Source organism: Natrix helvetica (genome assembly GCF_964273705.1).
Source record: "Natrix helvetica genome assembly, chromosome: 8".
NCBI classification, from domain to species: Eukaryota; Metazoa; Chordata; class Lepidosauria; order Squamata; family Natricidae; genus Natrix; species Natrix helvetica.
In genome coordinates, this window is record NC_138559.1 from 16077302 (window position 1) to 16090998 (window position 13697).

General features: G+C 38.2%; 1 protein-coding gene across 1 annotated transcript; it reads right to left on the reverse strand.

Annotated features, from left to right (window-relative positions):
* Positions 1-4820: 4820 nt before the first annotated feature.
* On the reverse strand, positions 4821-10046 carry LOC309395952 (interleukin-36 alpha-like; the record flags this gene model as incomplete). The annotated part of the gene is given in 5 exon segments (XM_081960655.1): positions 4821-5036; positions 5582-5715; positions 7416-7535; positions 9942-10023; positions 10026-10046. Coding segments are annotated over 5 exon segments (573 nt in total).
* Positions 10047-13697: the final 3651 nt, after the last annotated feature.

Here is a 13697-nt window from a genome sequence, read left to right on the forward strand (position 1 = left end):
CAGTTTTTAGCTTAGCATCTTAATCACTCCACCAAACTGGCTCTCAGTTATATTATATTCTTGAGTAAATAGTTGAACAACATCTCCACTCTGTGGAATAAAAGAGAAATTTCTTCTCTGTAGTTAAATCTTCAGTCTGTTGAAAATCATGGACCAAACCATATCTGACACGAAATGCAGTGCATAAAGATCCATACTTTTGCTTATGAACCACAAATTACAGGCACTGTTTCTCCCTTCCCACTCCCAGTGAGTCAAATTCTCTATAACCGGTCAGCAACCTACATTAAACATACTACATAAAACCTACAGTACAGAGCTACAAAACAGAATATAAGATCACCCCGAGTCAAATTAACAGCAAAAGCCACTCTATAAAATCACACAATTGCCATTTCTTCAACACACCATGGTTAAGCAAACTAGGCCTTAGTAAGCTTGGTAAGTGACTTATCTTTGCTACTATTAAATTCATTCATTTCAAAAGAAGAAGATGCTCACTTCTCCTTTTTTTTGCCATAAAGTTTTTTATTTTATAACTAAATATTCCATTTTCAATTAAACAGTGTGTTGTCTGGGTACAAATAGTTTTAGGAAATAGAAATCAAAATATTTACAGCATTATTCATTACATTAGTATTGATTCTATAATAATAATAATAATAATAATAATAATAATAATAATAATAATAATAATAATAATAATTGAAATTCAACGATTATGGCACAAACCAGCAGTGGTAATTCCAGTGGTAATCAGCACACTGGGTGCTATTTCAAAATCACTGGAATTACATTTAAAACAGTTAAAACTTGACAAAATCACCATCAGTCAAATGCAAAAAGTTGCACTGCTTGGATCTGCACGTATATTACGAAAATACGTTACGACGTCCTAGGCCCCTGGGTGGGGCCCGACTAGTAATCAATGCCAAATCCGGCGAATCAACTGGCTGCTGTGATACAATCGTATAATAATAATAATAATGTTTACTTATCCATTTTAACATATCTCCCTTATATCATTGATCCTTTCCCTATATTTCTTTGTTTCTAACATCTGTTTATATCAGCTAACCATTGATAAAATAAATCCCAAGTCAAAAAGTATTCAGTTTCTTTCTTTTCCTTAATTGTAAGTGTTAGCCTGTCCATTTCTCGTCATTCTAGTATTTTTTAAATCACATTTTCATTGGTATGAATCTCTTCACTTTTCCGTTGTTGTGCAAACACAATTCTAGCTGCAGTCAATACATGAACTTCTATTTGGCCAAATCTCCAATCAGTTTATTGAGCGATACATAAGCAACTTTTAAGGACAGCCTGGTTTTGTTTTTTTCCCTCATGGCTATAAAGAAAAAAATTAATACGAATCCAAAAAACATTTACTAGAATCAACCAAACTGCAAAAAACAACGAGGAACGTTTCACGTACCAGTACTTTAGAATTTCTCATCTTGTGATGAGCACGTTCGGTCCTAATGAAAATATGCGATCCATTGTATGAGAAAATGAATAATACAATGATCAGCGGTCCTCTAAATTTTATTGAAATACAACTCCCAGAAGCCTTTATGAGTAGTAAAGGATGCAAGCAATTTTACCATTTTGAAATCAGAGGTAAAGACAGATAATGTGCAGATTGTTTCCAAAATAAAAGAAAATCACAAATTAGTAGTACAGGTAGTCCTTGACTTAACACACTTCATTTAGTGACCGTTCAAAGTGACAACAGCGCTGAAAATTTCTTGAATCAAATTCTGAATCCTGAAGTGCTATTGCAGGGGTGTCAAACTCATGGACCATGGGCCAGATGCAAGACCCACTGGCCACAGCCACGTCCAGTTTAGTGAAGGGGGGGAAGTCCTGACACATCATGTGATGACGCCATGACAATGCGCGTTTGACACCCCTGTGCTATTCCATGATGAAAGAGGGAAAAGTCTTGATTTAAAAAAAAAAATACACGGAAGAGAATACTACATAGTTTCTTGAATATTTTTCTCTTCCAAGAAGCTCACACCAGCCTTCAGGGAATGGGGAAGGGAATTTATTTAAAAATAAATTAGATCCCTTCAGGAATAAAAACCTACCTGTTTCTTTTCTGGTGAGATTATCTATTCTTCAGCATGGAGAACAAAGCCACAGATGTAAATGGCTTTCTTAATGCTCCCTATACCACCAGGAAAAAAATCAACCATACATAGGACTAAACTCACATGTCATCTCAATAATCTGGCCCTGGAAGAAAATAATTTGTCGCAACCAGTCTACAAAGATACATCAGAAAACAGTACCTCTGGAGATGTAACCGCCTTGGTCTGAAGATTCATTTCCTGTCATCTCCTCAGAAGATGCTACGTTTTGTAGCAGCTGAGGAAGTTAATTAAGACACATTTTCATAGAGTTTTATCATTGGTTGGTTTCCTGCCTGTTATCTTCTTTCCACATCACATCAAAAAATAAAAATAACAGTGACAGCTCAAAATGATGTCAAGTGTTCTGATGTGACAAGAGTTTGGGAACCACACTTCTTGTGTTTCTTAGGGATCCCACACAAACACGAAACACAACCACGAAACTGCAATAAAATGAATGTTGAAGACATCTGTGAGTAAGTCATGGATTCTTCCCCATGAGTAAGGCTTCATCTGGAAAAGGAGGAGGCTGTGCCACTCCTTTTCTGTATGTCACAAGGACAACCTGGATGATACTATCACAGCTTTGTTTATTTTTTCAACACTGAAGAGTTGCCAAGTTGCCATTCACCATGACAAAGCTGAAGCTTATGTAATGGGTGCCTTGATGAACTTTATTTGATATGAAGAAAAACTCACTCTGAAAAACGCAGGAGGTGGACATGCTTTTCGGTGTCATGGGCAAAAATAGTAGGAGGTGTGCATAAAAACTGAATTAAGTACTGTGTCTTATCATAAAGACGTGGTACTTTTCATTATTGTAACATTAACTCAAATGAAATATGGATAATATGATTAGTCTTTGTGGGAGTTATTCCTCCTACAGATCAAAGGTGCAGAAATGTTGATAACAAGGAACAGAAGTAGAGCCTTCGCAAGAGACTTGACACCTCGCTTCTACATCAAAAGAGAATATGGAAATTGGCAAGAGTATGGCTGACCTACATTTTCTCATTATAGGTCTGTGAGATGTATAAGTGTCTCATCTGAAACTAGGGCGCTTGCTGGAATTCTTATGTAACATTCATTCATAATAAATACTCTTTGATTCTTATTCCTTGGATTAACTGTTTACAATTCCGATTATGAGGAAGGAAGTACGGCACTTTCCAGCTATCTGTTTCCTAATTTCTCCATTGTGTTGCAATTTGCAAAACCCTTTTGGAGGTTGCCTGGAGTTGCATTGAAGTTGTTGTGGCACACCCCTTAAGGACTTGAGTTGGTGCATTTCTGTTTCCATGGTTTGAATGAAGTCTGTGTTTAAAATAACAGCAACAGAGTAGCTTCCAATATGTGCAATGTGTAAAATATATTTTCTTGTATCAAACATAGGGGATACCATAGTGATTTTTATTCATCTATTTTAGGAAGGCTTGGGGAGTTTTGTCTCTTTTCCACTGTCATCTTCTCCTTTGATCCTTTCTCTCTCCACCCCACCCCTTGCCCCATTATTCTGATGCTATAATAATCAAAGGACTAGGAAATCCTTTGTGAGTCCAAGGAATGTCTATAGCAGGGAAAATTAATAGCTCAGCCTTTATAAAGTAGCGACGTCTCTACCTTGCAATTGATCATAGATAGATGATAGATAGATAGATAGATAGATAGATAGATAGATAGATAGATAGATGATGGATGGATGGATGGATGGATGGATGGATGATAGATAGAAAGATTAGGTAGGTAGGTAGGTAGGTAGGTGGGAAGGTAGGTAGGTAGGTAGATAGATATAGATGGATGGATGGATGGATGGATGGATGGATGGAGAGGGGAAAGAGAGAGAAGGAGAGGAGAGAGTTAGTTCATAGCTGCAACAGATTTACAGTACACTGTCCCTCCTCTGGAACTTGTCACTCAAGCTAAAATAATGGGAAAGGAAGGAGGATTTGTACATGCAGGTTTTTAAATAACAATGAAGGCTTTCTACAGATATACTTATATAGAAATAGAAATAGATATAGAGAAGATGAATAGGGTAGGGTAGGATAAGATAGGATGGCACAGGATGAGCAAGATGAAACGAGATGAGATGAGACAAGGGGAAGAAATCTTTACAGGACTCTGGTTAGGCAAGAAAGCAATAGGGAGCATGCTTTACCCATCTTGGACAGAAACGGAAAGGGATACATCATCAGAAAGGGTCATTGATTTAACAGGCCATAAGGGGATCAACTGCAAAATTGCTGTAGCAAAAAATAGCAGCTGCCACTCAGCAGAGACCATAGCAGCCTGGCAGCCCAGAATGAAATAGCTGCACAGGACAGGAACCCTCCAATATAGAGTGAGTGAGTATGGACCTTGCTGTCAATCAGAGATTGTGGCTGCTGCCAGGCAAGAGCAAAAGCCTGGAGACCATCTGCCCATAAAGACCAAGGCAATTCAGATAAGAAAGCATCTGTTTTGAACTTGAGCTGGGAAACATTGGCATGGGAGGCATTTGCAACGGGGTTGGGTATGGGAGGAAAAAGATGCCATCCATTCTTGCACTCAGGAAACTATCACCCTCTCTGTCATACATCTGAAACATCTGAAGTAGCTAAATAATGCTCATTATACAATTTATTAAGCACCCTTTCCCACTGGGAAAGACTGGAGACGTAGGTGCAGAACAGTGTTTCTGACTCATGATTTTCTTTCAAAGTAAAACAGGATGTTCTGAGTTCCTCCTTTTTGACTCAAGCCAATGGGCTTTTTTGCTTCTGAAGAAGTGCTGATGAACCAACCTGGGAACTCTGCAGATTCAAAAGTGCAGGTATTACCATTGCCTGCCTTCTTACTATAAAAAGTGAAAGCTTTGGCATTTTGGGGATCTCTATAAAGTTCCTTAATATCTTTCTCCTAGGAAAAAAAGGGAGAAAGAAGTTATGTAAGAACCTGGTTGCAGGTTGCATAAACGATCGTTAGCAGCCCCTGAGAAGATTTTTACAGTCTATCGTGATGGAATTCATGTTTTCCGTTTTTACTTATAAAATAACACAAGTCAACCATTAAACTTTCTTTAATGTCTAAGTGTCCAGAAAGCTCAGAGAGCATCAAGGACCCCCACAAAGTTACATTCTCAAAAATGTAATTCTCACACCTTTCTCAAAAATGAGAAACCCTTTCACCAATCTTGTCAAAAGAAACCACATACCAAGAAATATATAAAATATAATGAATCAGTAAGTGTTCTATGACAAGTGAGCCAATGAAAGGGGATCATTACCAGGTAAACTATGGCCCCATCTTAGGTTTGTTATTTCATTCCATCATCTAAAGCTTCTAAAAGTCTTCCCAATATACAATAATAGTTCAGAATATATTGCTGAGAATAAAGGGATAAATAAAAAAGGACCATTTCCCTAGAGAAAAAAATATGTTTGTAATGCAATTCAAGCACTCACTTTTAGCTCTATCTGATATTGGCCATTCGCAGACTTCACGCAGGACAGGCAGCTTTTCTTCTTTTCAGGGGCCATAAATATGGGTTTTTGTGCTGTATCTAGAGAAGTATTTGGAAGCACGGCAATTAACTGCTCTGGAGAAGAATAAAAAAACAAGAAACAAGATCAAGGAGTTAAGAATGAAAAGGTTTTTATTTTTCCTTTTAAAGGAGATGTTTGGGATGAGGAATCACAGGTATCTGATTAAGGATATGATTTATTTAAAAAAAGGCTTCTGGGGGAAAACTATAAGGGAGTAATTGTTTATTATTACTATTATTATTATTTTCTTTTTCTGTACTGTGTTTTTTATTGTTTGTAAGCCACCTGGAGTCATTATGAGCAAGTAGGCAGCTATATAAATTTTCTAAATAAGTAAATAATAATGTGATATTGTTAAATGTGGCCAATAGCCTAGCCCTAGACCAGTGTTTCTCAAACTTGGTGACTTTAAGTCCTGTGGACTTCAACTCCCAGAATCCCCCAGCCAGCATAGCTGGCTGGGGAATTCTGGGAGTTGAAGTCCACAGGACTTAAAGTCGCCAAGTTTGAGAAACACTGCCCTAGACTATAACAGTAAGTCCTGGTATATGGTGGTGCGCTGGTTAGAATGCTAACTCACTGCTCAGTCCAGGAATTCAATACTGAACTGGCTCAAGGTTGACTTCGCTTTCCATCCTTCCCCTGTTGGTAAAATGAGTGACCCAACTTGTTGGGGGCAATATGCTGACTATGTAAACTGCTGAGAAAGGGGTGTAAAAGCACTGTGAAGTGGTATATACTGTATTTTTCAGAGTATAAGACACAACTTTCCCCCCCTAAAAAAGGGTAAAAATTTGGGTGCATCTTATACACTGAATGTAGCCTCACCCACCCGCCAGCCCCCACCCTTTGGCCTCTGCCTCCCAGAAATTTACCTCCTTGCAGCAAAGGGGGGGAAAATGGGGCTTGCTGGGGTGGCAATAGGCTATGGCAATCACTGCAACCTGAAACAGCTGATGATCGGGAGGCCCATGCTGAAATTGAAAGTGAAATTTGCTGGGAGGCAGATTTTTTTTTTCATGTGCTAATCAGGCTGTTTGCTGCAAGGAAGTAAGTCAATAACTATAAACGCCTACAGAATGTTCAAATTATTAGACTTATTTTTTAAAGACTGCTTTAATATTGTTTTAGTCAACTTAACAAAATGAAGAAGGTTTTTAAAATAAATGATTGATCTAAAGAGGCCCAGTGCTATTGTATCTTCTTTTAAATAGCAGAGAATAATGTATACTTCCAGAAAGGCACATCAATTTTAACATCTTCTGTACAAGTATAGACAGAAATGTAACAGTGTCCTGTTGTCTAATTAGACGCCGATTTAGTCAGGTTTGGAGTAAATCTATTAAAATAATTAGGCGGAGTTAGTGTGATTATATTTAAGAAAACTTTCTGGCATTAATATACTGCCATAATGTACATTTCTCCAATTCTTTGCTATTTCTATGGGTCAGGCACACATGCACAGAAATACACCACAAACTGTGTATATTGTCTGTACTGTTTGCTGTTTGTTGCAAGGAAGCAAATTGCTGGGAGGCAGAGGCAGATTTTTTTCCCTTGTTTTCCTCCCAAAAAGCTAGGTGCATCTTATACTTCGGAGCGTCTTATACTCTGAAAAATAAGGTAAATCTAAGTGCTATTGCTATTGCTACATCCGTCATCAACTTTTCACCATTCAAGGCTTCCCATCAATAATTTTGACCAAGAGAAGAGCTGCAATTTTCAAGCACAAAACAAGAAGCTTAATTTGTACCTGGTGAATTAGAAGTTTTCACATCTGCCACTAATGTGTTCTCCACCAAAAAGAAGTATTTCTGATTAGGATCCCAAAATTTATACAATCGGGGATTGACTTCCTTGACCGGTACGTGTCCTGGATTTGAGGAAGCAATAGAGATATGCATCAAACACATATTATATACGCAGATAAAAGGAACATTCTAAAGAAGGAACAATCCAAGAATGTTAGAATGATACATATCTCACTGAAAAATGAATTATAAATGATTTGCTCTTTTTTCAAATGATTTGCACAAGTCTACTAAGCAAGTGTCTATCAAAAGCTGTTTGGTCTTGGTGGATATCACACCAATAGGCACAGGAGAATCATTGGATATAGCTTTATGCAATGTAAAGCAGCTGAGAAGCTACTAAGAGATCTGGGGAGAGACAGCATGGAGTTATAAGGGGAAGATGTCTGGATTGTTCTAGCTATAGAGTAGGAAAAGGCCCTAAAATATGATTAGAAAGAAGTCATAGGACTTCAATGCCAAATGCAGGCAAAACAAAAGCAATTATGACCTAGAGGAGGGATCAGCAAACTGCAGCTCTGGAGCCGCATGTTTCTCTTTCCTCCGTCTGTTGCGGCTCCATCACAGGTAGGCACCACCATTTTTAGAGGAGCTTCTGGAGGGAGGTGCAAGAGAAGAACACTGTGCCAGGAGAAGGCTCTATGGCAAGGTGAAGGTTTCCAGTTGTCTCCACAATTGATAGGGCTTTCAGTTATGGCAGGTAGAGGAAAAAGTACGCCATGCTAGGAGGAGACTCTATGGTGGGGGAACTGAACTTCCGGTCAGCTCCAGAATTGAACAGGAGACTTCCGGTTAGGACCTTTGTGGCTCCCGGTGTTTTCTTTTCTGTGGGAAATGGGTCCAAATGGCTCTTTAAGTGTTTAACTTTGCCGACCCCTGACCTAGAGTCACTATCAAATTAATCTGTTCTCTCTTCTTAATGTTTCCTATCTTTCTTCTTCCACATTGTCCTCTTTCCCTTTTTTTCCTCTCCTTCCCTCTCTCCCTTCCTCCCCTTTTGTGTTCACCTTGCTGATATTCCATCATCCAGTCAATCAAATCTGTATAATGGTCATAAACCATTTAATGCTGCAATTCAGTTTTGAAATAAGAAAGGTCTTCTTTTAAGTATAAGTATAATCTTTATTGTCATTGTACTTAAATACGGTGAAATTGGTCTTTAAAAATGTAACTTCTGGAGGCAAGGCATTCCACTGTTTATAGTTCTCACTATCAACAAATTTCCCTTTAGTTCTAAGTTGGTTCTCTACTTGATTGGTTTCATTCATTGCATCCATTAAGGACATGTGCATGATTGGGCAATGTTTCCAAAGGAGAAAAGAAAGAGAACTACATTTTTCTCACCTGGTTTAGAATCATGAAATAAATCTGCCACTTCTTCGTCCCAAGACTTCTTATGAGGCTTACTTGCCATCTCTCCAACCTTTCTACTTTTTCAAGTTTCTCTAGGTTTTTCAGAAGAAGAGAATAGTTAAAACTTAAAATTCCTGGCAAACAAAAGATGGAAAATATCAAACATCTTCTGAACAATGTTGATTGGTTGGTTGGTTTTGTCAAATACAATGTAATGTATGTACAGTGTATCCAGCTTTGGAGATCCATAACTTCTGAAGACAAGTCATTCCACTGATTAGGGAACAGAAGGTTGCCATCAGTGTTCAAGATAGAAATATATAAGAATATATCCAAACTAGGTTTATTACAGCAAATTCTTTGAGAGTAGTGAGTGAGAGTTTATTAAGAAATTTTGAATCCTGCCAGAATAGAAATATTCAAAATTCTTTGAATATTGCTTGGTGGCAAGAGACTTGAGACTTCAGCACCAGTCTAGTACATTTCAAAACTCAAGCTGTTTGATTATTATTTCATAAGGTTTTAAATTTTTCTTATGATTTCAAGAAGACAATGTGTGTTGACTTACTATAAATCTGTTGTGAGCTGTATTTTTTTTAAAGTTATTCTCTTTTTCTTCAAACTTACTGGGCATGGTTTTAATAAGGATTCAATCTGGGTTGGTCACCAAGACCAGAGTTTTTGTCTTCCAAGCATGACTCGGAAAACCTTTAGTCCCATTAACCGACCCAAATTGGATGCTGCAACATTATCTTGAGACATCTATATTCACCTTCATTCATGATTTTAGTAAGTTGCATCCCTGCTTTAATTTAAAAAAATAACTATTGAAATATGAGAAAGGAAAATAGAATCGGAACAAATATAAAGAAGCCATACAGATGTTTTTTTTTAAAAGTGCTACATAGAAAAGAAGCTAAATATGATTAAACCAGTAAATACCAGGGCTTCTCCAAATTAATTTTCTTAAAAGGAGATCTAGCTGTTATCATCTAGTTCCAATGTACCAAAAGATCAATGACTCTTGGATAGAAAGTAAAAGGTCCTCTGCTCTATGCAACTAGGAGCAGGTCCTAGGAGCAGGTAGTCTAACCCAATAAATCAGGGGACAATACCTGTGGAGATGTTCCTTCTTGGGCTGGAGATTCCTTCTGTTTGATCCTCTCTGGAACTGACATAAGACTTTATATCTATCAGAGGGTGTTACCTGATATGCCCATCAATGATTTGGGAATTGCCCTCATGACTACTGTAAGAGATCATCTATCACTACATCCGGCTATCCAAAATTTCCTATCTCTACAGTTTTGCTTAGCCCCAACACCTGATGCCTCCTAATCAAGGTTAACACCCTGACCTTGCTTCATCTAATGCATGACATCAGGTGTATCCTGCTGAAATTACTCACAAGAGTTGAGCAAACAACTCAGGGTCTGCTGCACTGCATTTCAAACTGTAATTCATATTTCCATATTTAGGAGTGATTTGTGGGGAAAGGTTGAATTTCTCCTTAACACATGAAATGAAGGGCTTTAAACATGGGGCACTGTAAGTTCCAGATGAACTGGACATGATATTACCTAAAATAAAATGGACACAAATAGATAGAAGTCTTCCAACTGTATCCCTTAATCCGCTGACTTTGAGTTTATTGGCCTGAGATTTGTTTTCTTGAATTCAATTTGTGTCATGCAGACCCTCTTCATTGTGCATGAGATCTTCATCTTAACTTTCTTGTTCATAAATGTTCCTAAATTTTCCCCTTCCCTTCAGTTACTCTTTTTTCCTGAGTGCTTTTTGCTTCCATAAACCAAACACTTCAAGTGTACTGGAGCAAAACTTGTCAATGCAAGAATTTAAAGAAATTGGTGTTGAATTAGAACTGAGACTCTTTCTCTCAAATGAAATTTTATTGATCAAAGAGAAGTTAACTATCAACCAAGTGAAACATATCTTTCTGATCAAAGAGCCATAAAATGTGGGCACCAGGAAATGCTATTCCTCCAAATTCTCCTTAATGGCTAATATCTCCCATACAAATAGGAAATAGATGCTTCATATCTGTTCGAGCATCATCCTAGAAATTGTCACAGATTTTTTCCAAGCTGAAATTTCATGATACTCATGGAAAATGCTGCACCTACTGTGGGAAATTCTTGCCCTCCTTTCATGCTTCCTCTGACAATCTAGCAATTAGATGTCGAAAGCAGCCGAGACATGCAAATCAAGGTTACGATTGGAGACGCCCATTTTTTTCCTGGCATTGCAGCCATCGATGTCATGTGTCTTTCAGAGTGTTGGCCAACCACACTCTCTTCCTTCTCCTCCCCAGATCCTGCTTCTCACTTTGGAGAAGAGAAAGTGGGTGGAATGCAACCTAACCAGATAGACAAACCGCACCTTTCTTTTCCCCAAAGGCTGGTTTGTTTTCTCCTCGTTTCACACAATCTCTAATAGTGGGAGATTGCAGGGATCTATTGATGCCACTTGGGAATCAGACCAGAAGATGATGAAATGGGGAAAAGTACTAATGGCAGTAACATGATGGAAATGAGATGGGAGGATAGTGCATTCAATCTCACTCTACTTGATTTCTCAGTGACTTTTGATACTATTGATTATGACATCCTCTGGAATGGCTGCAGGGATTGGAAGTGGAGGGCACTTTGTTGGGCTGGTTCATGTCTTCCTCTGAGATTATTTTCAGCCAATATTGATCAGGAGGGAGCGGTATGATCCTTGGTTTTCGCCTCTTTCTCTGCTATTGTTTAACACCTACATGATGGTATTGTGGGAGGTCATATGTCACCATGGCATCAGATATCATCAGTATGTTAATGATACTCAGCTGTACATCTCTGCCCGTGATGAATTAAGCAATGGTTTGTTTTGCCTTTCCCCTGTACCTGGAGGCTATTCAGGTATTATGGAGGGGGAGCATTAGTCTAAAACTGAACCCTGGCAATATGGAGTGGCTCTGAATTAGGGATACTTTGGCTCTTGGAGAATTATAATGTTTGATCATAGAGTGGGGTGCATTGCCCAAGACTGACAGCCTGGAAGCTGATTAACCTTCCTCTCACTTTGTACTACAGCATCTGTGGTTGGTTCTCTTATTAAACTGAGTGTCAGGCCTGCAATCATATTCCTTTTAGGATCTTTGGCCTGCCACACACTCTCTTTCTTTCTTTACTATGCTGTTTAATTAGTGGGGAATTGGGAGGGGGTAGGAGTAGAATGTGTTTGTTTTTGAAATAAAAAATTCCTTTCTAGAAATCAAGGTCATTCTTTGTCTCTGCACCTCTGCATCTGACCGGAACTAGATGGGTGGAAATGCCAACGTGGCAGAGGAAGATTGGACCATGTGATGGACTTGTGGGTGTGGGGACAAGTTCATGAACTTTCAACTGGGTGGAAACCCAGGAAGCCTTCAGATTCGGGTTTCCACAGATGTGCCAACATGTCTGTCTTATTAAATTGGAACTTTGATGCAACTTATGTCTTGAACTCTGATTTAATTCTGGGTAATATTTGGAATGCTGACACTGAGTTAGCTTCCTAAGGATCCATTTGCAATATCTGAAGTAGATAAATAATGCTCATTATATAATTTTTAAAGTATCCTTTCCCATTGTGAAAGTCTGGATCCTCTGCAAAATCTTCCATTCCCTGGAGAAAATGAGTTGTTCTTCTTAAACAATGAACCAGATGGTAGTGGAGAAAACTGATTCGAATAACAGCATGGAATCGTACAGGTATGCCCAATCTTGGCAACTTTAAGACTTGTCTGGCTGACTGGCTGAGGAATTCTGGAGTTGAAGTCCACAGGTCTTAAAGTTGCCAAGTTTGGACACCCCCGCCATAACATCGTAAAGTACTATAACTTTGCCCACAGCCAGGAGTTTGATCCTGACAGGCTAAAGGTTGACGCAGCCTTCCATCCTGCTGAGGTCAGTAAAATGAGGAACCAGATTGTTGGTGGAAATATGCTGACTGGGTAAACAGCTTAGAGAGGGCTGTAAAGCACTATGAAGTGGCACATAAATCTGCTATTGCTATCTCGTTACGAAAAGATCACTCTCCTTACTCTCAGCCAACCAACTTATTTCCCCTGGGCAAACAAACCTACTGTTCGAAAGCATATTGTTCGATAGAAATAAAGACCACGAAACCAAGTCCATTTCATCCACGAGGTGTATTGCACCTTTCCCCTAAGGTGACCAACCGTCCTCCTTTAGGGAGGACAGTCCTTCTTTTGTAAGTTCTGTCCTCCCTTGAAAAGTGTCCTCCTACATGTCCTCCTTTTTGATATTTGAAGGCTAATCTGTTGCGCGTTATGTGACGTATTTTATTAAACAGTTTTTAATGGTGTTTTTTTTTTACTTCATCGCAAGTATATTGAACAGATATTGAATCTTGTGTTGATTTTTTATCTAAAGAAATGCTAGACATTAAAATAGATGACAATTGTCTCTTTGAAGAAATTAGAAGACTGAATGTATATTTAAATTGTGAAAAATTAATACAATGGGAAAATCAACATGTTGAAATTGATAAAAGATGGGTGGATATTTTCAGCCATTTCAAAAATGAACATATTCCATGTGAACATTTATTTATACTTGTTCAATTTACATTGTGCTGCCCTGGAATTAATGCAGCAGTTGAAAGAGTTTTTTTCAATTGCCAATGATTTTTCGACAAGTGAGAAATCGAGATTGAATGTTGATACTCTAGCTGCAGCACTTGCCGTAAAATTCAATATGAAGGATATTTCTTGTTCAGATATTTCCAATATATTGTTAGAAGATGATACATTGACAAAAAATATTAATTCAATGGAAAAGTACTCATTTAAATCATAATTAACA